Source organism: Trachurus trachurus (assembly GCF_905171665.1).
Source record: "Trachurus trachurus genome assembly, chromosome: 5".
Taxonomy (NCBI): Eukaryota; Metazoa; Chordata; class Actinopteri; order Carangiformes; family Carangidae; genus Trachurus; species Trachurus trachurus.
The window spans coordinates 36,459,640-36,485,250 of NC_139896.1; the positions used below are offsets into that span (position 1 = coordinate 36,459,640).

The 25,611-nt window shown below is 42.4% G+C and overlaps 1 protein-coding gene across 1 annotated transcript in view; it reads right to left on the reverse strand.

Moving 5' to 3' along the window:
- magi3b (membrane associated guanylate kinase, WW and PDZ domain containing 3b) overlaps positions 1-25,611 on the reverse strand; it is a gene marked incomplete at both ends in the record, with an annotated part of 141,115 nt that overhangs the window by 11,346 nt on the left and 104,158 nt on the right. Inside the window, 7 exons of the mRNA XM_083971397.1 lie at positions 1,876-2,061; positions 7,807-7,913; positions 9,567-9,624; positions 10,424-10,503; positions 12,557-12,725; positions 16,206-16,412; positions 25,015-25,134. Of these exons, the coding sequence (XP_083827523.1) occupies positions 1,876-2,061; positions 7,807-7,913; positions 9,567-9,624; positions 10,424-10,503; positions 12,557-12,725; positions 16,206-16,412; positions 25,015-25,134 (927 nt within the window). The remainder of the gene's footprint in view (positions 1-1,875; positions 2,062-7,806; positions 7,914-9,566; positions 9,625-10,423; positions 10,504-12,556; positions 12,726-16,205; positions 16,413-25,014; positions 25,135-25,611) is intronic.

Genomic DNA, 25,611 nt, shown 5'->3' on the forward strand with positions numbered 1-25,611 from the left:
CAGAGACATATCTATTAAATTATTATATCTCATATACCCATAAGTATACGATATACATAATTATACAATATGCGAAGACTTTTCCATACAACCATACGATAATTCTTACTTTGATAGGTACTGTTTTATCAATATTTTGAATTTGTAGTCAAGCACATCCTCACACTTATGTAATTCCCACTCTCAGACTTGTAACAGACTGCATCATGCTTCAATGGGAGTCATCAGAAACAGAGGAAGGTTGAGTTTCATTTTGGCAGCTCTCTGTACCTCTTCCTTTTTGCTTCAGTCTACCATCCATCTCTACTTTATTCCTGTCTCTCCTTCACTTGCTCCATTGTTGAGCAGATCTGAATAGCACTCTGCAACTATGGGTGTAGATTTCTGTCACATCATTGTAACCATCATATCATGTGCGCACACACACACACACACACACACACACACGCACGCACACGCACGCACACACAACACACACACACACACACACACGCACACACACACACACACACACACACACACACACACACACACACACACACACACACACACACACACACACTACACACAATACAAAGAAACCTCATGACATCTCAACATCAACATGAACAAACAGCAACAACTTGGCTGGTAATGAGACACACTGCGTCTGTGACTGATACTCATGGGAGATGTTGTCACTGAAGATTTGAGAAAATGTCGTCAGTTCACATCCGACTCCATAATAACAGTCAAACAATTTGAGACTCTTCCCCTGTTTTTTCTTCCTGTTGCTAAACTACTGTCCATTCATATATTCAAGAAGTGTAAGACAGTCAGCGTCTGTCTCACTCAGAAACAACAACAACTCACGGTTCGCTCACAGCATTGTCCTCAAGAAATACAGAAGTTGCGGCATCGTACTGTTGAGCAGGCGCCACGCTGCTGCCAGCCCCAGTTCAAATCCCCCATCGGCCCTTTGCTGCATGTCATTCCCTCTCTCTGTCTCCCCATTTCCTGTCTCTCTCTGACTATCCTGTCAATTAAAAGGCCCAAAAAATACTTTAAAAAAAAGAAATACTGAGTTAGTTAGTTGGTTTGGATGTAGGCTAATGCTTAACACCAAATTTGAGTGCAATACTTAAAGCTATATAATTCGCTAGTTGTGTTCAATCCATTCAGTCCAAACCACTGCAGCACATGAGCCTGTCAAAAAGTGTTATGAAATGAAAAATACATTTTTCCAGCTTAAATTTTATATCTCAGTGGTATTTGTGATTATTTAATTCATGTAAAAAAAATTTAATGAAGCATTTTTACATCAAAATCAATGTATTTTCTCTCCCTGTAACACAATTTCAAACATTTGATGACACTTCTCGCACACAGGGGCATTTCCTCAATTTTCATCCAATTGAAAGTGTTTTTCAAAATCATGTGGAACTGAATGGCGCATTCGTCTTTGAATAATCAGTTGAAAACATGCACACACACACACGCACACACAGCTGTTGGTTTATGTAGACAACCGCAAGGCAATGGAAAGATCAGAAACTAAACAACAAAGATGTAAGACACTTTCACACCCACCCATCACACAGCCTGTTAGAAAACGGTACCCTTGACAGAGCTGAGGTTGTTGTTATTGCCTTATCCAGCTCAGGGGACAGCGTTGGGTTAAGTGAACAACACGGAGGTAGAACTAATACCTCCAGGTGCGTCAGAGATGGCTGCAAAAGAATTTTCTGTAATATTGCAGAAATTAGCAGATATAAACTCATGGATCTTCCTGCCAGCTAAATAGGATTTTAATGTTTATTGGAACAGGAGTATTCCCTTCTCTCTTGCCCTTGTCTATGGGGAATATGTGAGAGTGAGAGAAAAAATGTTACCCACCGGACGCCATCTTGTTGTCGTGGGCCGCCGGGCCATCGCTGAGCACATTTTTCACCTGCAGAAACTCATCCGTGCGGTCGCCTCCTATGATGGTAAATCCAAATCCCTGGGAGCTCTTCTTCAGTGCTGTGTGGTACATCTCCCCGTTCAGCTGGCTGGGGTCTGAGGTGAAGCCACTGCCCTTACCTGTACACAAAGGGTACATGAAGGCAAATGTGTGTAAAAAAGGTTGTGTAATGGGCGCCTTGAGAGGGAGGTGTTCTGTTCTCAAACACAAGTGATATCTCCAAGTGGTGTGCAACATCAAATGCGGCAACGCTGATGAATGAATTTGTATCCTTCTTGAAAGGCAGCAAAATCCATCCATCCATGTCTGCATTGAAAGTCAATTATATGCATTATGTGCAGGGTATCAAGACAGTAATTAGTATTTTCTAATTAACAGCCATGGTGTTATATACCTAAAATAGATAAACCCAGTGACAGAGACCTTTTCATACCGACACAGACAGACAGAAAAAATGATATTAAATGTTAGCTTTAGATCTAATATACTGACTTCCCCCCATTACAAAACTATGGAGCATGACGGCTATAAAACACCCCTGGCAGGGTCCAATTTAGGAAGATGTCCTCTCTTGTCCCCTCCCCACTGCAGTCAGTGAGTCCGAAAAAAGAGGTTTGTCAGTGTCGACTTTTTATAACTTGAGTAAGGAACAACTTAAGGTCAATGGCATCATCAATATGGACCAGCAGCTTGGCCGTGGCATACACTAGATAACCAACAGTCAGGGTCACACTGCATTAAACTGAGCAGCCTCCCTATCTGGCATTACTGTGATATCAGCACTTTAGATCACGGACACACCATTTTTCCCTTGCTGCCTGATGGTCCCTGGCCTGAACTGCCTTTTAGCTTTGACTCAAAAACTGTAAAAGTGAAGCCAGCCAGTGACAAATGGTGCGGCTACTGTTCTTCACACTGAGAGAATGTGATGCGGCTCTCTGTCAGTCTGTGGGATGCCAGAAATATCATCATATGTTGAGAAATGGTCTGACATTTTCTTTTCTTTTTAAATCCTACCAGTTTCTTGAATGGACCACAGCAGCAAAATAAATCTACTCAAAGGACAAATACGTAGTAAATAAACAAATTTCACATTTTATATTTTAAAGCAGCAGTAAGCGATCCGGTGGTTTTGGCTAACTTCCTGTCAGCGGATGGAGTTAGCAGTCCCCGCCCTCGTCCCTACGTCACCACATTCACGCGCATCCCTTGGCTGTACACACAGAGAGGACTGCCCCTTTATGCCGTTCTCTCTCCTCATTGGATAAAGGTTGTAGGATACAAGGAAAGTTTTCTCCTCGGCTCAGAGCAGAGCAGAGTGACTGACAGACCCGTGTTTCAGACCAAACACTCTATAGAAGTGATTGCTGTCGGAAGATACAACTATTTAAGACTTATATTAACACAAACATTCCGCTTACTTCTGCTTTAATATTACGTACATTACTTTTACTATTACAAGAATGGGTAATTCAACATTAACTAGTTGTTTAATAGCATGCATATTAGTCTTGCATGTTAGCTCATTATTACTCATTATAAAGCATTTCTTCATGCATTTTGTCTGCACAACCATTATCTACAACTACAGTACTAGGTGTATAATAATAAACTGAATTTACTCTGACTTGTATGAATATGTTCTCCATTCTAACATTGGGGTCTTTCTCAAAATTCACCAAAGTCGCCTCCTCTTCACACTCCACATCCATAATAGCATACAACTACCAGAGTTAACACTTTATTCTTAAGTTCTTAGCCATGAAAAAGCTTTAAATAGGTCTATTTGAAAATCTCTGAAGGAGCTCTCTCTTATACCGCACTGGCTTTGCTCTTCAACCACTGAATGGGAATAGAACTTGTGTATCTCAATAGACATGCATCTCTTTTTCCCTCTCAATGGCAATATCCTGAGGCAAAGTCCAATTGCTTTGTGCTTATGTCCATCTCATTCTTGAGGACACAATGTCTCCCATTGTAACATCTAGATGGAACTTCATATCTGAAGCAAACATTCGCAATGGACTTAATGATTAACTGACTGGACTGTGGTGGTCAAAGACCAAGGTTGAAGGTGTGGAGAACTCACTAAATACAGTTTTGGTGTTAGGAGCTCAATATTTTCATAATGCATCAAGGGCATTTCAATGTTCACCTGGACTCAAGAACAAATCCCTTAGCTTTATGAACCCATGATTCACTGATTCCAATCGTAATCAATAAACAGCAACTTCTTGACTTACTATCAATAAGCACTTCTGTGGAGGTTATTAGGGGGAAACTAGTGGCCTATTCGTTATGGACTACTGGTGGAGGCAGATGGATGCCCACCCTGAACCTGGTTCTGTGTCTTCCTATTCAAAGGGACTCTCATTCCCTCTCATCACAAAATGCGTGTTCTTTGTGGAAACTGTTGAGTTTATCTCTGTAATAAGAGAGTTAGATCTTGACCTTACCCTGTAAAGTGCTTTGAGATAATATGTTATGATTTCACTCTGTATGAATAAAATTCAATACAATTGCAGAAAAAAGCCTTTACAAGTGTCCTATAATGACTAATTTAGATCCAATATTCTACCAGTCTGCATGCTAATAAACAGCATTATTTCACTGTGACCTTGCTGGTTAAAATGCAGTTAGGCTGTTAGAATCACCAACAATGAGATGATGTTTCTCTTACTGCCATCAAATCTCAGTCATGATGCTACAGTAGCTGCCTGGGCCGGTCTCAGTATTTTCATTTGTTGACAATATAAATTAAAAAAACATAGAATATCACTCAACTTTGAAGTAAGTCCAAAAGTCAACAACAGGTTAAATAAGACACACCAAAGCAAAATGTACACTTTGATGAGACTGTTGAGTCTTGCTTAAAGGGATAGTTCAACATTTTGGCAAATTGGCCCATTGCCATAATCGCTATAGTCATAGCAGTAAAGTAGGTTCCTTGCCTTTATTTGTGTAACGCTATGAGATAATAACGGAACATTATGAGACGTAGTTGTTTTAAAGGTAAATTCATACAAAACCGCTGATGCACGTTGCCTTCAGGGACAGTTTTTCAGCAAGAAGTCTCTGTATTTACCTCGAAAACAATTCTGTCTCGTTATTATCTCATAGCGTGGTGAACGTGCAGGTCACAACTTGTCCACCAGAGCGCTGTGGAGTTGTTGCATTGTGTTTTTGATGAGTTTGATGAGGGAAACCAAGAAATCCCATGAGCCTCCGTAGCGTAGCTTTGAGTAGCTCACGGCTCTGCTCCGCCGTTCTAAAAATAGCTTGCACCAACAAATAAAGGTAACGAACCTACTGCTATGACTATAGTGATTATGGCAATGGAACACTTTGCCAAAATGTTGAACTATCCCTTTAAACTGGATTCTAAAAGACCACACTAAAGTATGTGTATGCCACCTGCTGTGACTATGTGAATTTGAAAGTGCATCTTTTCTGCCAGTTCTACCTCTTTATCTCTGTCTGGTGCAAATGGTGAGTGGACAGCGACTTCCAATCACAAAGAGCCTATTTCCATATCAAGATCACAACAGTAGTTTGGCAGGAAAACTAAAAACTGCACATTTCCCCTCTCATTTCCTCCGGTTTTAAAAAACACTCTGTACGTTTTGGAGGCCTGTGTGAGGAATTTAAATGCAGCCACTCTCAGACTATCAAATGGTTCAGCAGCCACAAACGTCTACCGCAGACATAAACAGCTGTGAGTGAGTGTAACTTATCACAGCCAGCGTGGACTCCAGATGTCCACACTGTTGCATGGATCAAGCAAAGCTCATTTACATAATCACATTCAAATTGCTTGATAAACTCACATGGCATGTTTTTTTTCCTCCCCCCCACCCACCCCCATCGTGTGCTGAAATAATCATTCTGACTGCCCGTTTGTGTGTTAAAGGAACGGACAGAGGTAATGGAGGAAGAGAGAGAAAGAAGCAGAATGGAGGAAGTGAGTGTGGCGTGTGTGAGCCTGCACTTGTGTGGGAGAGTCCAAGGAAGGTCTCTGTGCCAATGTTTGTGGGCAGACTTTGAAAGCCAGAGGCAGACAAAACCATCAGATCCACCGCATCAAAACAGCCATGGTTTTTGATTTCTCATGTGTGACTCAGTTGCGTCGTAAATCTCCAGTGACATTATTCAGCATAATTGGGAAGACATCTTCTTTACTAGATCAATGGAGTAACGGCAGCTGCTGTCTCCAGGAATGCACCTTGAACAGCAGAATTCAAAAGCAACTGGCGCTGTGAGGCCAACAGTTGACTAACGGGGGGAAATACCAAGTTACAATGCAGACAATCGAATTAGAAGAATGCAGGCAGCGAACACAGAAGCTGGTGTGTCAGATGGGTCGCAAACACCACACTTTCTGCAGATCTAGCTGCAGCAACACCTCAAATTACATATTGACCTGAAAGTTGTCGATAGCCAACCAATAGATGATACCCTGCAAAATAAAAATGACACTAGGAGAAGCTGATGTCAAGGAATGTTTCTGTGCAAGTTAGCAAATCCTTTTTTTTAACAAAAAGTATTGAATACAGTGGAGTGTGAAAGTCTCAGACCACTCTTCCTTTTAAATGAAGGGTAAGGTGTTATCATGCTGTTGGATCCCTCTGTATATTTATGTTTATGTCTCTTTTCTATTGTAATAGTACTGATTTCCATGAAATAACTTCTATCTTGACTAACCGTTAAAGTCTGAAATGTTGCCTGAGGTGTAACTGCCGACTGATGATGCTTTGGTTTCATCATAGCAACCGTCTGACAGCTCAGCAGGTTGTGTAATCGGTAATCAGTTTCTCCAGTCCCCACACACCTGAGCAGAGAGCTGTCTGATTCTGCCTGGCCTCTCTGAAGCTGTTTCACCAGCTGTTGCCACATGCACCTCTAAAAGCCCTCCGCCCTCCTCCCCTGCATTCCCACTGCCAGGCCTCTGCCTGTCTATCTGGCTCCGCTGCAGCACTGTAATCTATTATACATCCATGGTAATGAAAACATACTTAATTCATAATGTTTATTGCGGGAGAAAAATGGCTTGTCAACCTAAAGAACAGACCATTACAGGGGAGCTGACAAGAATATGTATTACATGAGCGAACCAGGGAAGAAAAGACTGAGTTTGACAAGCCATTATTGTTTGAGGCTACTTGAAGGTTGACACGTTCAGCTGACCTTGCATGAAACGATGACGTTCCCACTGCTTTCTATTCCCAGAAAACACATTTATCAACAGCGCCCTGACTGAGGTGAGAGGGTCGGCTTCTACAGGCTATAAGCCAACGTAATTGAAGTACAATTAGAGTTTAGACAATTAGCCGATGCTCCTGTCCACTGCTACTGTCCACTGTTCACTCCTGTGATTTATAGTGGGTGCAGAAATAAAATAAATGCAGTGAAAATGTTACAGGACTCCAATAAAACCAATGCCACTCCCATTGTTCTTGAATTTCATCGGTACTAGAAAGACCAGGACAATTAGCACTGTAGAGCACTAAAGGGGAAGAATTAGCTTATAATGAATGAGTAATACAAGCTGTTAGAACATGTTAAATGTGAAGTGTGTCATGATTTTAGATCATTTCACCCATACAGGTATACCTTGCTCTTTCCCAGACAGTGACGATGAATGACAGAAATGTGCTGGAAGTAATTATAGCTGAACATGTTTATGCATGTCTGATAAACCTGAGTCAGACAGGCTGAAATCTAACAATGTTATTCAAAGGTCACAGGTTACAGCAGCAGTGTGGTGGTCGCAGGTTTCCCATGTATCTGTGATTAAATCTATTTCTTGTACTGGGTGTTTTTCTCTCCTTTTAATCTAAAGGGACATTCTGCAGTGTTGTTGTTACCTTGGGAAGGTGCTGCCGCGGCTTGTTGGATGGCGGCCGTCTCCTGGCTCAGCTTCTTCTTCGCCTCCAGGACTGGGTTCTCAAACTGGGTTTTCTGGTTGATGTGGCTAAAAAAAGAAAAGACAGAAAAAACCTTTGTGGACATGCACATCGCACCGAGAAAGGGCAGGTGCTGAGTAGAAAAAGTCAAAGAACGAAGAAAGCAAAAATACTGGCAGCACTGCAGGACTCGTAGCGTGGTACTTTTTACTTATTACATGACTGTGACGTACGTTTGGATGTGCTCTTCATCAGACAAAAGACTAAAAGTAGACTGACTTAGTCAGTACCAGTACCACACTACGAGTCCTGCAGTGCTGCCAGTAGCCTATTTTCACTTTCTTTAAAAAAAGAAGAGACTCAGATTCAGATTTAAGAGAAGAGACTTTCAAGTACAGACTGGCTGCATATGTATGTATAATGCTTTGAGTGCCTATATGCATTTGAAGAGTATATACGGGCTGTATGATATTATTCTTCAAATGCTTTGATTTTTAATGATTTTCCTTACATTTCAAAAAACATGTTTTCACATTATGCATTAATGAGAGAGGGTTGATAGGCAAAAACGTTAAATGAAGTGTGTAATAACATGTGCACAAGGTGAAGGGGTCTGAATAACCATTTTTCTGCAATTAATTATGCATGGACCTTTCCTATAATGCAGCTGTGATTTTCTAATAGAGGGACACGGTAGTGGCACCACTATAAATACATTAATAAACACAGCACACATGCAGTAAAGGCTGGCTGCCTCCTCTTTATGGGGGGAAGCTACTATGGCTTTTAGCCTTTTGATATTGTAGGAAATGAACCCCCCCGACTGCCAACAACATCCTGTTCCTCTACAACAAGGTAAACAGCCTGTTGTCCCCTGGCATACAAACCACACTGGTTGTTTCACAGTGAGCTCATTTCAAGCTAAAACACTGGCAGCAACAGGCTCCATCTTTGTGCCATTGACTCTCCTGGTCTCCTTGTCTAAACAGTGAGTTCCTCTCTCATGTCACTTCTATAGGAGGGATCCTTCTGCAGTCTGAGCAATGAAACAACGCCAGCGTTCCCATTCTCTTTTCATCACAACAGATTGCTACCTCTCCTTCCTGCCCCCACTTTCCTCGCTCCACGCATCCTATAGTTGAAAATCTCCCCCACTTCTCGCCACCGCTGTAACAATGGCTGTGTTTCACTGGCTCCCTGCTGCAGCGCTGAGCACAAAAACCCAATTTGCACACCGACAAACACGCAAACAATATGCAGGGACGTATATCCAGACTGGCGTTCCGTACACACACTTAGTTACACAAACACAGGCAGAACACAGTCAGAGCACAATCAGCGTTGCGTTCACATGCAGGTCACTGTGATGTTACCCACAGAGTCTCATTTTACCACCCACTGAGAAACAAAGGGAAAATCCTGATCAGAATCTTGAAGTGTTCTCAGGTAAACGCTTCCTGTCTGCATGTTGCATCAGAGCGTCCTCACCTGAGACAAAATGAGCTGTGTGCTAGATCCATCTCTTTATTTTTAGACAGTATTGATTCATGCTGGTCCACTGCTAATGTGCACTACGCAGTGTAACATGCACTTGTACTATGATACCTCTGCTCACGCGTTTGTGTACTACTGTATGTGTGCCTATTATTTACACTGTTTATGATTATGGCAGCTGGTCTCCTTGGAAAATTGACATAGATGAATAAATACATAGCACTTACTCAACATAGTATGTGCCATACTGCGGATCGTCAATTTCCTCCCAGCCGTAAGGCAACTCTGCAAAAGAAAATAGCGTCACACTGTGTTGTAGCAGAATGCAAAATAGGGTGCACACACAAAGATAACAGAAGGAGAAAAAGCAGGCACAGTATTTAGCAGACCATCATCTGGGAGTTGTAACCCATTCAACATGGTGGTGAAATACAGCAGAAGCTACCCGTGTATTTTTCCCCCTGACTGGGACATTTAGCATAAGAAAGTAGCCATGAAAATAGCCTACAATAATTTAGTGAACATTTCTGTGGTTACAACAAGCAGGCCGGATGGAACGGCTGATGTACATCATGCCCTGATGAACATATCAGGCAGAGGGAGTAAAAAAAAAAAAGAGAAAAGAGCTCTTCACGCAAGAGAGAGCTTTGGAGTTGCTTTTCAGAAGCAACACACCAACTTGCTTTCCGTCCGCCTGTAAAAATCCATTAAAACCAAGCTGGAAGGGTCCCACTCTTCTAGCTGTGGCCACTCACTGTCTCTGCCTGCACTTAAGCCCACATTAGCATCCTGGGGATACAAAGGCACGTCTGCATTTCTTTAAAGTAGACTTCAGCTCTAGATTTCAGAAAAATGTAGCTGCTTGACTGTGATGCTCAGGGTTAATCTTGGGTGACATGTCATTTGAATGAGAAGTTGCACTGTCATATTTTACCTGGCTTGTTATTTGATTAACTGTGTGAGAATGTGTGAAGTGATGTACAGCAAATACAACAGAGGTCCGCCCTTGTGTGAATACTGTACATGTGCAGCAGTTAACTTGAGTTTGCCTGAGTAGAGCGGCTGGGCAGTGCAGCTTCCATACCTCCATCCTCACACTTCTCTGGGGGCTTTGCTTTCTTTGCCAAGCGGGGGTCCAGCCACGTAGTCGTCTTGGTATTGTGACTGCAGAACAGAAAGAGCAGCCAGGAAACATCAACAATAAAAATCTGCGCCAGCATGTGCCAGTAGAGAAACCGCTACTCGACCACGAGTAGCCAACATAAGGATGTGCCATAACAGAAAAAAACTGTAACTGTATTCTCTTGTGTAATATGCCCTCGTGCACAAGGACTACTGGATTCATCAGAAAACATCTGATCCATCGGTTTATGTTCAGCTGTCACATTCCCGTGTTTATGGTTAGGTGGCCTTTTCAGAGGGGAGGGAAAAAAACCCTCTGAATGTGCAAAACGACAAACTCATTTATCCTCAACTGCATTAAACAACTGGGGTGTGTAATCAGGAGGAAAATCACAATGGTCTTCTGATATCTTCAGAGACAAGTGGCTTAGAGCCAAACATGAATAAAACACACTGGCCTGCACGGACGCGTGCTTGTATGTCCTCCCACACACATATAGTATAGTATATCCCTCTGAGGGTTTGTTTACTCCATTGTTCTAAAATCAAAGCCTGGATTGGTTGACAGAGCTTAATAATATGTCTTTATGGAAGCCTGGGATTTTAAAGCTGCAGTATTTGGTAAAGAAAACAAGCGAAACAACTGTGGCAGTCAATGGGAATAAATTGGAGTATTTACACCTCCCTGGAGCTTTGAGCTCCATCAAAGTGTGGCCTCGAAATATTTAAACTCTTGTCAGTCACATCTGTTATCATGGAAGGATGTGAATGTGTACACTGTACCCAGTTCATTCTTCCTCTCCCTTTTATGTGAACGTGATGCTGTCGAGACGTTGACTTGTAGATCACAAACCCATCATTGCGCACATGGCAGGATCAAACCTAACCCCACTGCTGGGCCCATTAGACACTGATTTGATGCTGACAGACACATTTATCTGTGTTTCATTATGCATGGATGCCAGTAAATACAAATACTCTATGACATCAGATACACAAATCTCACTTTCATTTTTAATATCACATCTTGCAGCCTACCCCGCTGCAGTTGTAAGACGACATCATTAACATAAGTAACAAGACTCAAGTCGTCAGTTGCCCTCAATTTCAACACTTCTCATTCAGAGTGTGGATTGTTCTCCACCTGATGAGGCTGAAGTCACAGCTAAAGTCTGCAGCTCCTGCAGCTCCTGCTCCAGCCTCTGCTCTGCTACTTTGCTTATCGTCCCATGAAAAGCCTCTGCCTCAGACTGACACAGAGATATAAAACAACTTTACTCAAACAGGGCTGATTTGAATTTGTTGGGGATTATTTTCAGATCCAGATGAATACATGTGTGTTGCACTAATGAGTGTTTAGAGCAGCAGCCGAGTTTATGTGGGACTGACGTGTTCATGGTAATGAAGGAACGTTTCGCCCAGCATAATGTTGTGGCTCAGTGATAGTTCTTGGCTACACAGACAATTGCTTTGTGTTTTCTAAACAATATTTTACAATTCTAATGTGTATTTGTGTAACAAACAATATGAAATACTGTTAGACGAAGCGCCAGCAGTTCTTTTTTAATTATTGTGCCTGTCTATCTCTGTGAACAAGGTGCCTCAAATAATTAGGCTACCTACAGTTAATACTAAATAGACTGTACATGTCATCATATGGGATATTAGAATTAAATTACATTTTCCACTTTAGAGATGTACAGAAATGTGGTAAATTGCTTTGGGACTGACAGCATATGAAAGCTGAACGTGTCAAATATAATTTCAAATTCACTGAAATGTTTGCACTGAAATGCCAAAATGTACTCAGCACTGCAAGCAATGATGGATTTTTTTTTTTTTTTGATAACCATGTTTATACAATCAAATCTTAACTACTGGCTATCATGTGTTCCCAGAACATAAAGGTGTCCTCTGTTGAACATTGAACAACAGGTGAAACACCGAAATGGACTCAGTTTATAGAACTATAAATAATCATCCATCTTTATCCCGAAGAGGATGAAACATTACAGACATGTGACATTTTCACATGATAAATAATTCAAACTTTCAGTTGATGTTCATGACCCCGTGGGCTGCATCTGTCACTTACTCTATGAAGTAGACCATGCCGGTCTCAGTGTAAGCCATCTCCCAATTAAGGGGCAGGGGCTCCAGGCTGTCGTCGCGAGGAAGGGAGCTCCACGTGCGGAAGTCCATGGAGCTGCTGGACTGGTTATAGCTGGGCACAGCTTTCCTCCAGTCCACCCTCACTTTGTGCTCTGGAAAGAGGAGCGAAAGCCAGGGTTGAAAGTGGAACAACAGGGAGAAAACAGAGCAGACAGAGCGTTAACGTTAGCCCCTAGCAACACCTCTGCCCTTCTGCTTGCCTGCCTGCTGCAGGGACAGGAGGGAGGCCTGATATCACTCATAGGATTTGCATGTGAGTGATGGTGTGCATGTCTTTGCCAAAGGGCTGTTTTGCATTTCGCGTATGCGCACAGTGTTAATGCTTAGGCCTATGTGTGCACATCCCTGTGGGCTGTGATGATGATAGACGCAGGGATTCTAGAAAGGGCCATTTGAACCTTGAGGCGGTTTCTTTATGATAATATTTCCCTGCTGCTCTTCACATACATTTTACAGCATCTGTGGACACTCCCCTTTAATGAGAAGCTGCTCTACAATGAACATGAAACACACAACAAAGGGCCTCCTAATTCACTTAGCGCTTCATGCCTTCTCTCAGAAGACGGTTATAAAGGGATGAAACATGAGTGCTTTTCATCCTTTTCTTTTCATGTGATGCTAACCTCCTCGCAACGGAGGATAATGCCAAAATATGTCATGCATACTGCTATAAAAGCGTTTCTGGAGGATGTATTTCCTAAAGATCTTTCAACCTGAATTTCAGATTGAGTATAACATTGCTAAAAATTCAACCAGAGCCCCTCAGCAGCATCAGTGTGTTCGTTCTGCAGTGTCTGAAAGGCTTTCTTCCCTTGCCTCACTGATCAGAAAAAAGGGCTTCACATTTAAAGACACAAACACATAATAATGCATCTGCTCCAGTCATGTAAACACTTGGAGGAGCAGACTGAGGGCAGAGCCTGGAGGAGAACTGAGGGGTGAGGGTCCACATGATACAAGTCAGATGGGTTAGAGAAGGACAGTAGCAGGGGAGGGAGGGGGGAGTTGATAACGACAGGCTGATGGGAGAAGCTGCAGTCAAGAGTTTAGAGACTTTGAGCTCACATTTTCCATTAACCTCTTTTTTCATTCGACCATAACTCTGCCCATCTATGGCTGGTCAGAGACTCCCCTGCCACAGCTGTGGGCTACAGCAGAGCAGTCAATTGTGACCGGTCTCTTTCCATAAAAAGAACTCCTGGATGTCTGGGCATCATTTTGTGTTTGATTTCAATATGACAGAGCAGTTGGGTAAACAGACTTTGGATTTCTGTGAATCCTTTGTACAGCTGAGCAAGCAGTGTTTGCGCCATGACTGTCAAAACAATGTTTCATTCAGTCAAAAAAAAACAAAAAAAAAACATGCGCACACACAAAAAAAAAAAACAGGCTGGATCCCAATTCTCTTTCCCTAACAACCCAGGCATAGTGCACAGTATGTAACCTATTTCTGTTGCAGGCTTGTTCTCCTTGTCAGCATTAAGGACAGATTTGCTCCTTAGAGAGCTGAGGACTTGTCCTGATTGATCACACACACACTGTCCTGCTCTCTGGATCACACTTTCTCAAGGTGACCTGTGAGACAGTGTAAAAAAAAAAAAACAGTGTGGCCACCACATTTAAATATTTGTGAGAAAACTGTTGGTGGCACCTTGAAGGCAGCATGTCCACCGTGGTTAGTTCCTGAATACAGCTCAGCAGCAGACCAGTGTCAAATGGTTAATTCATCAAAACATTTTCTGACTTACGTTTTGCACTATCTGGGAACACAGATATGTTTTATCTTGTTTGTCCAGGTTTTGAGTAACAATTGCTGCTCAAAACAGATTGTCAGGTCTGTGGATTATTCACAGCAAGGCTGTGGCTCATTATTCGCTGATTTACAGATTATTTTCTCAACTAATAAATTACTTCTTCGAAAAAATACCAGGAAAAAAGGGTTGTGTTAGTGTTCACAAATATTTTGACTGACTGACAGTCTAGAAGGGTTCAGCCGGCTTTAATTAGACATGGGAAGGCAATAAATTATCACATTTAGAAAGCTGGGCCAAGCATTTGTTTTACAATTGTGCCTGGCAAATGAAATACTATTACATTTATGATAAAGAAAAATATTGTGATTGATTTATAATTGATTGTTAGTGACCAAGTGACTGGAAACTATTATCACAGATCCTGGTCCAATAATCTTCAGGTCAGATTTGGATGGGTTCTGACTGTCCTTGGGTGTCGTTCTTGTTCCAAACAGTGGAAACAGATGCCTTGTTTTGAAACAAGGTCTCTTCTGCTATCAGCGCAACAAACACTTCACATTGTGTTTTGCATACTGTATTCGCAGAGGTGAATGAATATCCAGAACGTTAACTGTTGTCATGGTTAGATACCAACAGTGGCAAGTTTTTGTTGTACTTCTGGGGGAACTGGTCCTTTAAATACCCCTGGGCTTCAAATCGTTTCAGTATCATGCAGAAACTGAATTTCAAACGGTTTGCACCAATAGTTACATTTCCATGTGAAACAAATCTCCCCCATCTGCCATCTCATTAAGAAAAAAAAAGTGTGAAATACCATTTGATCTGGGCCTGAAAAACGGTACAACCTTGACTGACAGATAGCTCAATAAGAAGCAGATGGAACAAGAGCTAAAGAGATCTGCTCAGGAGCATGTTGTTAGCATCTTTTAATGCTGTTTTATGGTAGCAGATTGAGATTTGCATGGCGCCAAGGGCGTAGGTTTGCATTTGACTGGGGACATGTCTATACCAATATCAGGGGAGGACACAGTTATCCCCACCAATATTTGAGGAGCTAGTTTATACTATGTTTGGAGTGGAGTCATATTGGGGCTTTTTGCCCTTGTTTGATGTGCTTCTATTACCCCTTCACTGCTTTTGTTGTGTCGCTTCAGTGTGTGCGCATGTGTGTGCATTTCTATTACCGATCCCTCTAACCATCCTTATAGGCTATATATTTGCATATTGTTAACCCTTGTCCAGTCAGGTAGTAAACTAACCAGCCAGCAGTGACTGAAAACATCAATCTTAATGCATCAGTTGATTTTCAGCATTTAACTGATGTAGCTGGTCAAAGTGGAGCCAGTTTTAAAAGTGAAATGCAGCAGTGGTCGATCTACTTACTGTTTTGCTTAAGTTTGCTTTTTTAATTTTTTGATTAGAGTTGCTGTTTTTATCCAGATTTAAATACAGATCTTAATATAAATACAGATGGATACAGACAGATGATATGTTAGGAAACCCATCTGCTTGACAGCATTTAACAGCTTTATTTTGGAGGGGTTTTTCGTGTGCTTACCATAGACTGTATATAAAAAGAAGCTCCTTGGTAATATTCAGGTCAAACCCACACCCCTGCACTGTACTGTCATCTCATCATCCACACACCGATCCCACCAAACTGTTTACTATCTGCAACAAGCTAAAGTCTTTATGTCCTACAAGAGAGACAGACAGTGACTTTGATCTAACATGACGATTCCATAATCGAAGGACAAACAGGGTACGGCAGAATCTCTGTTATTTAACATGACGTTCTGTGCTTTGACATTTACTGACCAGGCAATCCATTGACCAGCGGTGGCCTCTCATCATCGTCTTCCTCCTCGGGGACTGCGCTGTCCTTCCTGTCCATCTTGCTAACTGAAGTGGTGCGTTTCCTGGGAACCTCGCCACCGTAGTCTTCATCAAACAGCACCTGATCCACCAGGTCTGGCTGCACCAGGTTGGGCTCTGCCGGAGGCTTTGGGGTCCCATAGTAGTTACCTGAAATAGAAAGAGGAGAGAGAAAAATGAAGAGAGCAGAGAGAGGAGGAGAAGAGACTTTTAAAATCAGTGCAGCCACAGTCAGAGAAGCCATCCTGTGTTTAACATCACTTTAATTTACCTGATTTTAATCAAAAATTAATTCCCCGAACGCCACACACCAGCCATCACTCATGGTCGACTATGTACAAGTCTGCTGCCTCTGCATGATGTTCGCGGCTCTTAATCCGCTGCTTTGTTTTCCCTCGATAACTGCACCACAGGGCTGTCATGACTCATGTAACATTAAAATCACTTCACTTGGAATTTGCTGGCAACTAATTACACTGATCATTGAATACAGCAATTATCTATCTCTCTGCTTGCTTTTTTTTTCCTAATGAAGAAAAACCTTGCGTTACAGTTTATAATTATTCAGTGGGATAACAGTACTGAGTAAAGGGGGGAGGGAGGAGGGGAACAGGGGAGGTCTGACAAACTCTGCTAAATCATCTGCTCATTTAGCTGGTGGGGCGATCCATCTATGTATGGCTGGTGAGCAGTATGTGAAACTCAATTTATTTGTGGTGATTATTCAACCTCTATTAGGATTATAAATAATGTGCACACTAATTTCTATCTCTACCATTTATTATGATTATTTGTGTGCTAAATGCTTCTCTATGAGATGTGTTTATGCGATAATATCAAATTAATGTTCTGACGATCCATTTGTAAGGTCAAATATTTACTCGGCTCTCACAATGAGCAATCAACAGATTGAGTCTACTCAGCTAAATCATGATTTATAATTAGATTAATTAAAGAATAGGGAGAGGCACCACTGGGAAATAGGGACTTTCAGCAATTTAATTAGACTCTATAAACTTGATCTTATTTTCATGTGGGACGGGCCCTGTATGGGACTGTGCTATTATGAACCTTTGATGTACTTAAGCATGAACATGCAGTGATGACAAATACTGCACTACTGTATATAAGAGCAACATTTATCAGCCCCAGATCATTTATAGCTCGGTACAAAGAGGGAAAGAAGACAATGGCACGCATGCCAGGGAGAACAGAGGACTGTGAGGAAACATCAGAGTCATCCCAGCAGCTTTACAGCACCATACAGTAACATCACAACAGCCCATCTCCAGTCTGGCCTCGTCTCCTCAGGCGTGGCAACTACAATACACAGCAAACTGGGTTAATGCAGCTATGCTCAGATTCCTCAAAGCAGCGGAAAGGTTGAGGAGGAGAAGGAGGCTGGATGAAAGCCCGCCCCCACCCCCCTTGTCACTCGCCTCTCTGTTTACTAAGCGACACTCATCCGCATTTGTCAAGGATGGCTTCATTAACAGGAGAGATAGCAAGGAGAGATTGGGTCTGCTGGCTAATCTCCGCCTGTCTCCTGCCACACGTTGACATTCATCAGACAGACGCTACCCTGTGATTAATTACTAACAAACATGCCCCCCCCCCCCCCCCCCCCCCCCCCCCTCCTAATAAATGTGTGTTGCAAATATAGAGGTGTGTGAATGCGGCACGTCAGGGAAGATTTGTGGCACCATTTGCTGTTGTAAATGGCATGGAAGCCTCATAAGCTGATGAGCAGGGGGAGCCGCTCTGACATTACTGGTGATCCTCGTGTCACAGGGTTGATGAGCCAGGAAGAGTGAGCCTCCTCTTTCAAAGTGCACGCAAGCAATTTCATGCTGGTGAAATCAGTTACTCATGATGAAAAGACTCCTGTAGTCAAGGGCAACACGCACGAGCTACACAAGGTCACGAGCAGTCTCTCATCTCGCTAAGATCACCAGCAGTTGTAGTGGCAGTCACACATCCTTCCAGACGGCACCCCACACATTGCAACTAATATTTGACTGCACTCCCATTCACACTCAATTTAATATCCTGTCTGTTTTCCTTCCTTGTTTAAATCAGACTCATTATCACAATGGGGATTCCAAAACAACAGGTTTGAAGTGGATTTCAATTTGGCAGAATTTCCTGCTCCCTGGTAGAAGATTAGCAATGTAATTTGTCCTAAAAAAAAACAACAACACAAAAACTCTCTCACTATGTAAAGAATTAAATTTCCCTGACAGTTGTCCCTCCAGTCTTGCAGTTGACTGAACTAGACTTTTCAACTCCTGTCCTGCTGCTCTGAAGGAATGAATGTCCCAACCTGACCCTCAGAGACACAGAGACCACAAGTCCAGAGAGACTTGCTCCCGGCGTCTGGCACAGATGGCTGACGTGTCTGCTTGGCAGGCAACCTGGGAGCCTCAGGACCAACACCGAGTAGCCGGCATGTTCCCTAACAATCACAGAGCTGAACACTCTGTCTTAACCTCTGATCTGCTCTTGTTGGGAGAAGGTGAGAGATGCATAGGGTCAACGATGACAGGATGATTTATAAAAGAGAATGTGAGTGAGTGTTTCAATTGAAATGATGTGCACAATGCATTAAATGACTCCCATAAAATATCTTCTAAGTAGAGAAAAACTGTTATACATGAACCATTAACATAATGAGCATTCAGGCAAGTCATTTGGGACTATTAGTGAGTCCATTATGATTAGCTAAGAATCCCATTAGCTTAGTACCTTGAGCACAGCTCACTCACTGCACACTTTTATACTGGAAGTAATTCATGGACTTCTCACTGAAAGAATGCAACCCATGTGACCCATACAAGAGGTGTTGTTTATTTTTCCTCTTCTCTCTCTCTCTCTCTCTCTCTCTCTCTCTCTCTCTCTCTCTCTCTCTCTCTCTCTCTCTCTCTCTCTCAAAAAAGGCTGTTTTTGAAGCACAACTAAATGGAGTAAATCCCATTCCACGATCCAATTACTTCCAGCTCCTCTCTGAGTTGACTGTGCCGCTGAGAGATCAACGCTCTCTGCCACAGTAGCCATGGAGGGCTTGTGCTGACTGGGTTTAAGAGAAAGAGGGGGGGGGGGGGGGGGGGGGGGTGTTCGGTGTTCACTTCTCTAGTGCTGAAACCTTCCAACTTTTGAGGAGCTAATCCACACATCTGCGTGCAGCCATGGCAGTCCTGCTTCCACAGAAAAGGAGGTTTCCATTGGGAGCGGGGAGAGCTCAGCATGCCTCTTTATCAGCAACCACTCTCTGTCATACATTCTTCCTCAGTTTGCTCTCCATTTCTCCCTTTCTAACCACAGTCAACCTTTCTATAAAAGGTGTAAATCCCGGCTGGCTCCGGCTCAGAGATGAAGGACAGCTTGTGGGCGACTTGGCAGCTCTGGAAACCTGATCTTCGAGTTCTTAGATGATCTGTCCCAACACAGGGAAGGACGGGATTTATTCCATGTGCAGAGATGTACAAGTGTGTGCTCATGTGTGTGTGTGTGTGTGTGTGTGAACCTGTGTGTGTGTGTGTGTGTGTGAACCTGTGTGTGTCTAATGTCATTGCTGCCACCGTGTGACAAGGATGATTGCAGGGTGGAATGGCACCTTAGAGGATCAGAAACTATTGGAGAGACCTTCCTCAGAAGGCTCATCACACCTCACATTAAAATTATACACTTTAACATCCATAAATTCACACACACACAAAATTACACAGAAGCAGAAACACACTGGTGCACACCCAGAGGCAACTGCTGTCAGCCTTAAGGCGCTTTCTCTCTGGATGAGGATTTGACTTTATCTTTTAATTCTCCATCATAGAGGAAGCACAAGATGCAGCTGAATGGAAGTGGGAGAATGGTGCAGAGAAGGTCCATTCATGCGACCACAGCTTGCCCCTCAAACATTTAGAAATATTCTCTCCCATTTTACAGCAGGCTGGATTTGCATTGAGAAAGAATGAGCTTAAAGGGAGGAGGAAGATTATCATGTTATTGCCATAATCATTGCGCAATGTGAGAGAAATCCTCCGTTCCAATCCCCTCATGACACAAATACACTGCGACCGTCTGACTTTCCAAGACCTCTGAATGCAGGGCAAGTGCTTATGCTCCATTGTAGTAGAAGGTGTTAGGAATGGTAAATATCTGGCCATTCAGCCCGGATAACCCTCATTGTGTAAACTTCTCCCTGGAAAGAACATGACGCTACTTGTCGCCTTGTTGTTAGGCAGAAGCCACCACTGACTCATGTGTTAACTGTAGCTACATGCTGTCAAATGAACATTTAAGAAATAGTTTTTTAAGAGAGGAAAGAGAGGTGGTATGTGTCTGTAGCTTTTTATAGAGAGATCCTTGCTGATAAGAAGGCCCCTCCATTATGCTGCTTTTGCTTGTTTACACCGAACCAAACAAAGGCGGCATGAAGTCGCCCCCGTGTGTGATTTTAGATGGCATGGCGGCGTGACGTGTGGCAAAACAGCATCGACGTCTGTCCCACCTCTTCCACAGACACGGATTCGGTTCTGTGACTACAGAACAACGCCTCCCCCTGCATTCCCATGCTTGTACCTTCTATACAGAACAGCGAGGCGGAATTAAGACACAATATTCCCGCCTTGAACTGACGGTGAGAGGGGAGAGGGAGGAAAAGGAGAAGGCTGGTTTATCCCATGAATTAAGCATGACTTGAGAGTAAGAACACAAGTGGGACCTCCTGATGTGTGATTGTGCAGCCAGCCGGTGGGATCAGCAGGTTGACTGGTTTACATAAGGTCACCATCAGGTGCTACAGCTGCTTGCATGCTCACCCATTACTGTGTGAATATGTACTGTACACTGTATTAGCAAGCAGACAAAGAGGTGCTGACACAGACTTGTAAAACACAGAGAGGGAGGCAAAGTACAAGCACCGGCACAACACGCAGCTCAAGTGTGCATGAGTGTTGAATTCAAACACAGGACAAGCACTCTCTGTTGTTGATGATGTAAAAATAAAATATGAGGGAAAATGTGTACGTGCTTCCCTTATAATTCAGTGGGCTTGCACTTTTAGCTGGCAGCACCCTGAAGGAGTTCCAAAGACTTCATATATGCAACAAGTACAGCCTGCTTCGTTTTTGCACACACGTGATACAGTTAGCACTTACTGCATATTTACATTTTAAGGAAACTTTTCAGTGCTCAACTTGTATTCCCACTTTCATTACAGTTTACTTTAAGAAGATGCTACAGTTAAAGGTGTACAGAAATGGCCGTTTGTCCTGTTTGTCGCGCCGAGTTATCACGAGCTGCAACACGAGTTTACCCGAGTAAGGAAAACGAATTTGATTGGTCGTTATCGAGCGGGCGGGATATTCAAAGCTTGGGGCGAGACCGAGCTCCGTGTGTGTGTGCGTGTCTCAGACGTTTGAATGACGGATGACGGATCCAATATCAGTGGCTGGTGAATCGTGTACAGGCTGACGTATAATCCGTGCGCCTGCATTATCCAATGCGAAAAAAAAAATACACACTTTCATCCCGGATTTACTCAAAAATAGAATTTTGCACAAAGTTTGGCCTACATCGTCTGAAAGATGAGTTATCACATTAATTTTATGACCCAAAGTGGGCTCAAATTCAATTTTCTTTTCTGTACACCTTTAACAGTTGAAATTGGCTCAGTGTTTGGCCTTCTTCATCAGTTTCTCCTCAACAATGTGACTGTAGTCAGCATGCTGCATCAAGCATTGTCCTCAAAACTTGGTTCAAATTTTACTGTATTGCCTATACAGTAACAGTGTGTCTTCAAATGTGAAGGTATTCAGTCAAGAAATTATGAGATATTTTACTCAACATTCATGTTTTTGTTGTTCAGTAAAATAATTAATTGTTCATACAAGAATTAAAACTTGATAAAGTTCTACTCACAAATCTGTTGAAATGTCATGTTGTTTAATTGTATTATTTTGTGTGGATGTCTGCTTATAACAAAACAAAATATTTACATTTATGTTTGGATATGATACAGTTTGTTTAAATTACCCCCAATTTCCAGTTAATTCCCATAAATTCCCAGTAATTCCCATAAATTCCCATAAATTCCCATAAGTCTCAAGGAAAGCTTCCAATTTGTAATATTTCCAAAATTCCCCATGTTAACTTCCCATGGAAAGTTTCTGGAAATTTACCGGAAATTTACTGGAAATGTTCCGCCTCTTTGCAACCCTATCCTCAAGTCATTAGAATGTCACAATCTTTACAAACAACACCAGACATATGAGTGCAGTGGGTGATATCACTGTTGCCAATACAAACCAGTTCAGCACCACCTGTCACTGGTCCTCTCTCAGGGCCGGCCCCTGGCATAAACACTCTATGCGGTTGTTTAGGGCCACAGCCGTCAGGTGGGGCCACATGATCAGAAAGGTACCGGGGTTCATTTTAACACTGAGGTCGGCGCGCGCGTTTACGCGACAGTCTTGATATGTTTTTGTTTATATTTCGGTCATTTTACGCCGTAGAAACGCGGTTTAACTGCTCCCGTGACCGAGGGAGGCTCTCCTCTTTCAAATACACCCGCCCTCGACAACCTATGTTATTCACAGCCAGGGTTTGAGAGCCAATAACAGAGCATAGTGCACGCATCGTCCCCTCTCACTGGGTCTCATTCATGAAACGTGAGCAGCACGGATTTGTGTGTAAACCCTGAGCAGCGCAAATTTACGTGGATTTCCGCATTCATCAATCTTTTAGTAGTGCTGATTTTTTTCGTAGCTACTCACAAAATCTACACCTGCTCCGGACTGTGTGTTGCACTTGTGTAAATGTAGGAATGCACAGAAATACTGCTTGTCACTGTTGAAAATTACAATTTTAATCCGTATTACTCTCTCTCATGTTCAAAATATGCCGACGCCTTTGAAACACGTAATTTAAACATGACAAACAATTAGAAATATTTCGAGAGAGAGACGTTTTAGGGATCGGACACGCACAAACACGTCAAGGCTCCATCTAATGATGAAAATAATCTGATATAAAACCGGAAAAAAACTTTTTTGTGTTGCAACACGTTCGGTGGGTGCACACTTCACCCTGCACAGCAGCGCAGTCGGCACCGGTTTGGATGGAGCTGTGACAGACAGCTAGTGCTTCTGTAACAATATAACCTGCCTACAGCTGAGGCTGTGAAGAGCCTCCTCCTCCCGTCGCTGCTGTTTTTTTTTCATGTTTGATCGAACATTTTCATATATCATCATATCGAATATTTCTGGCTTTACTTCTTAAACGGTTCTTTAATAAACCTTATATTTATTATTATTATTATTATTATTATTATTATTATTATTATTATTATTATTATTATTATTATTAATTCACTAAATCTGTTTCTTCCCTCCAGCCTTTGACCTGTCCCAGTCACACCACTACTAACAGAAGAGAATTAAATATTTTTTCTGGACTCCACTTCACCCAAAATGACTTCAATCCGCAATCTCTCTTTTTTTCTCTCTCTCCCTCTTTCCTCGTTTGCGTCATGGCCGCATGTGAGCAGGAGGCACCTACCTCCTAATATGGTGGTCAGGATCTCCTTATATGGCTATTCATGTATGGAGATCTATGCTAATTGCTGATCACCGGGGGCGTGTTGTTAGTTTACGATGAGCTGGGATTCATCATCTTACACACGTGTTTACGATCAAATCTGAGTTTCCCGCACCGTTCATGAATCCGGAGTAGAGTTTTAGTAACGTGAGCTTTTATGTGCAAATCTACACACAGATTTACTCACATTTCATGAATGAGACCCACTGTGCGTAATTGGTTGAATCCGTTGTCCGTCAACTTGAGCATACGTGATTGGTTGAATCGCCTGTCAGTCAACTTCGGCCAACCAATTGGCACTCTGGGATCACTAAGGTCCTTCCTATCACAGTTCAGCTTCTGTTATCTCACATTTAAGACATTTGGTGAAAATAGAATGCCAGACAGACAACATTTATGCTCAAAAAAGTTTCAGAAAATTTGGCCTAAATTATTTCTTTATACAGTGTTCTAGGACAAATTGGCCTCAGTGTACTTAGAGCGGAAGATTAGACATAAAACACTTGAGTATTGTTACATCTGTCTATCAAACATGTCTGTATTCAGTTTTAAGCAGTGTATGTGATTTGGTGATTTTAGAGTGGGCCACAAACAAAAATCTTGTTTAGGGCCACCAAAATGCTAGGGCCGGCCCTGTCCTCTCTGCTTCTAAAGGGCTGGCTACGGTTAAACATTAACTCTCTGACAAATGTAGGGTTTATATTAATCCTTGCTTACAAAAAGTGTAAGCCCTTATGCAGATTTTTACAGTATTTCCATTTATATTCAAAACTCAGGTCTACATACTCCATCACTCAGTGGCTTGCTCGACACACAGAGTGGAGAAACTGAATAGTGGAGCTCATCTCAGGAGCTGGGAGTATCGCTGCTAATCTGCCTGTCGCTTCCAACAAGTCTTTAATCATGTTTCACTGATCAATACATTTCATCCTGCTTGTCACCATTTCACAAAGGCAAGGCTGTAAGTCATAATGACTGTGAATATTGAATGTGCCCTCACTCTATTATAGAGAGCTGTCAGTGTGAGTCTTGTAGGTAAATGCATAAAGCCATGCGCACACACACACACACACACACACACACACACACACACACACACACACACACACACACACACACACACACACACACACACACACACATTCTTGTCATTTACCATCATAGGTGCCACTCTCCAGGAGAAGTCCACTCTCTTCTAGGATCCTGAAGTCTCCCACACTGATGAAGTTGTAGTCCACGCCAGGCACCTCCCCATCTCGAGGAAGTCGTGTGGTGCCTGGGAAAACCAAGAAAAAGCAAACAAGGAGGGAAATGCTTAAACATACATGTTCCAATGTGTTCCAGATAAGAAACATGCAAAAGTGCAGACAAGTGTAGATAAGGCAAGAGTGAAGAAAATGTTGCTGTTGGGCGGAGATGGAAACTTTAGCCAAACTGAGAAAACAGCGTCACAGCGGCTGAGCTGAATTCATCAAGTGAAACACAAACAGGTTCAGGGTTTTCACTAAACTTTGGCAAGATTACATTCAGTTCCATTTTTTTATTCAACACATTTCTCCTGATTTTCAGTGGTGCAAAAAGATTTGTCACAACGATGAGTTTCCCTGCTGAACTTGTAAATATAAAGTTTTATTTCGCTAGAGATGCACAGTTTGAGAACAATCTTCAACACTCATCTGACTTAATTCATGATTCACAGGACACAAAGGATCCCATTTGAAACAGTGATTTTGTGATCTATCTGTGGCACATC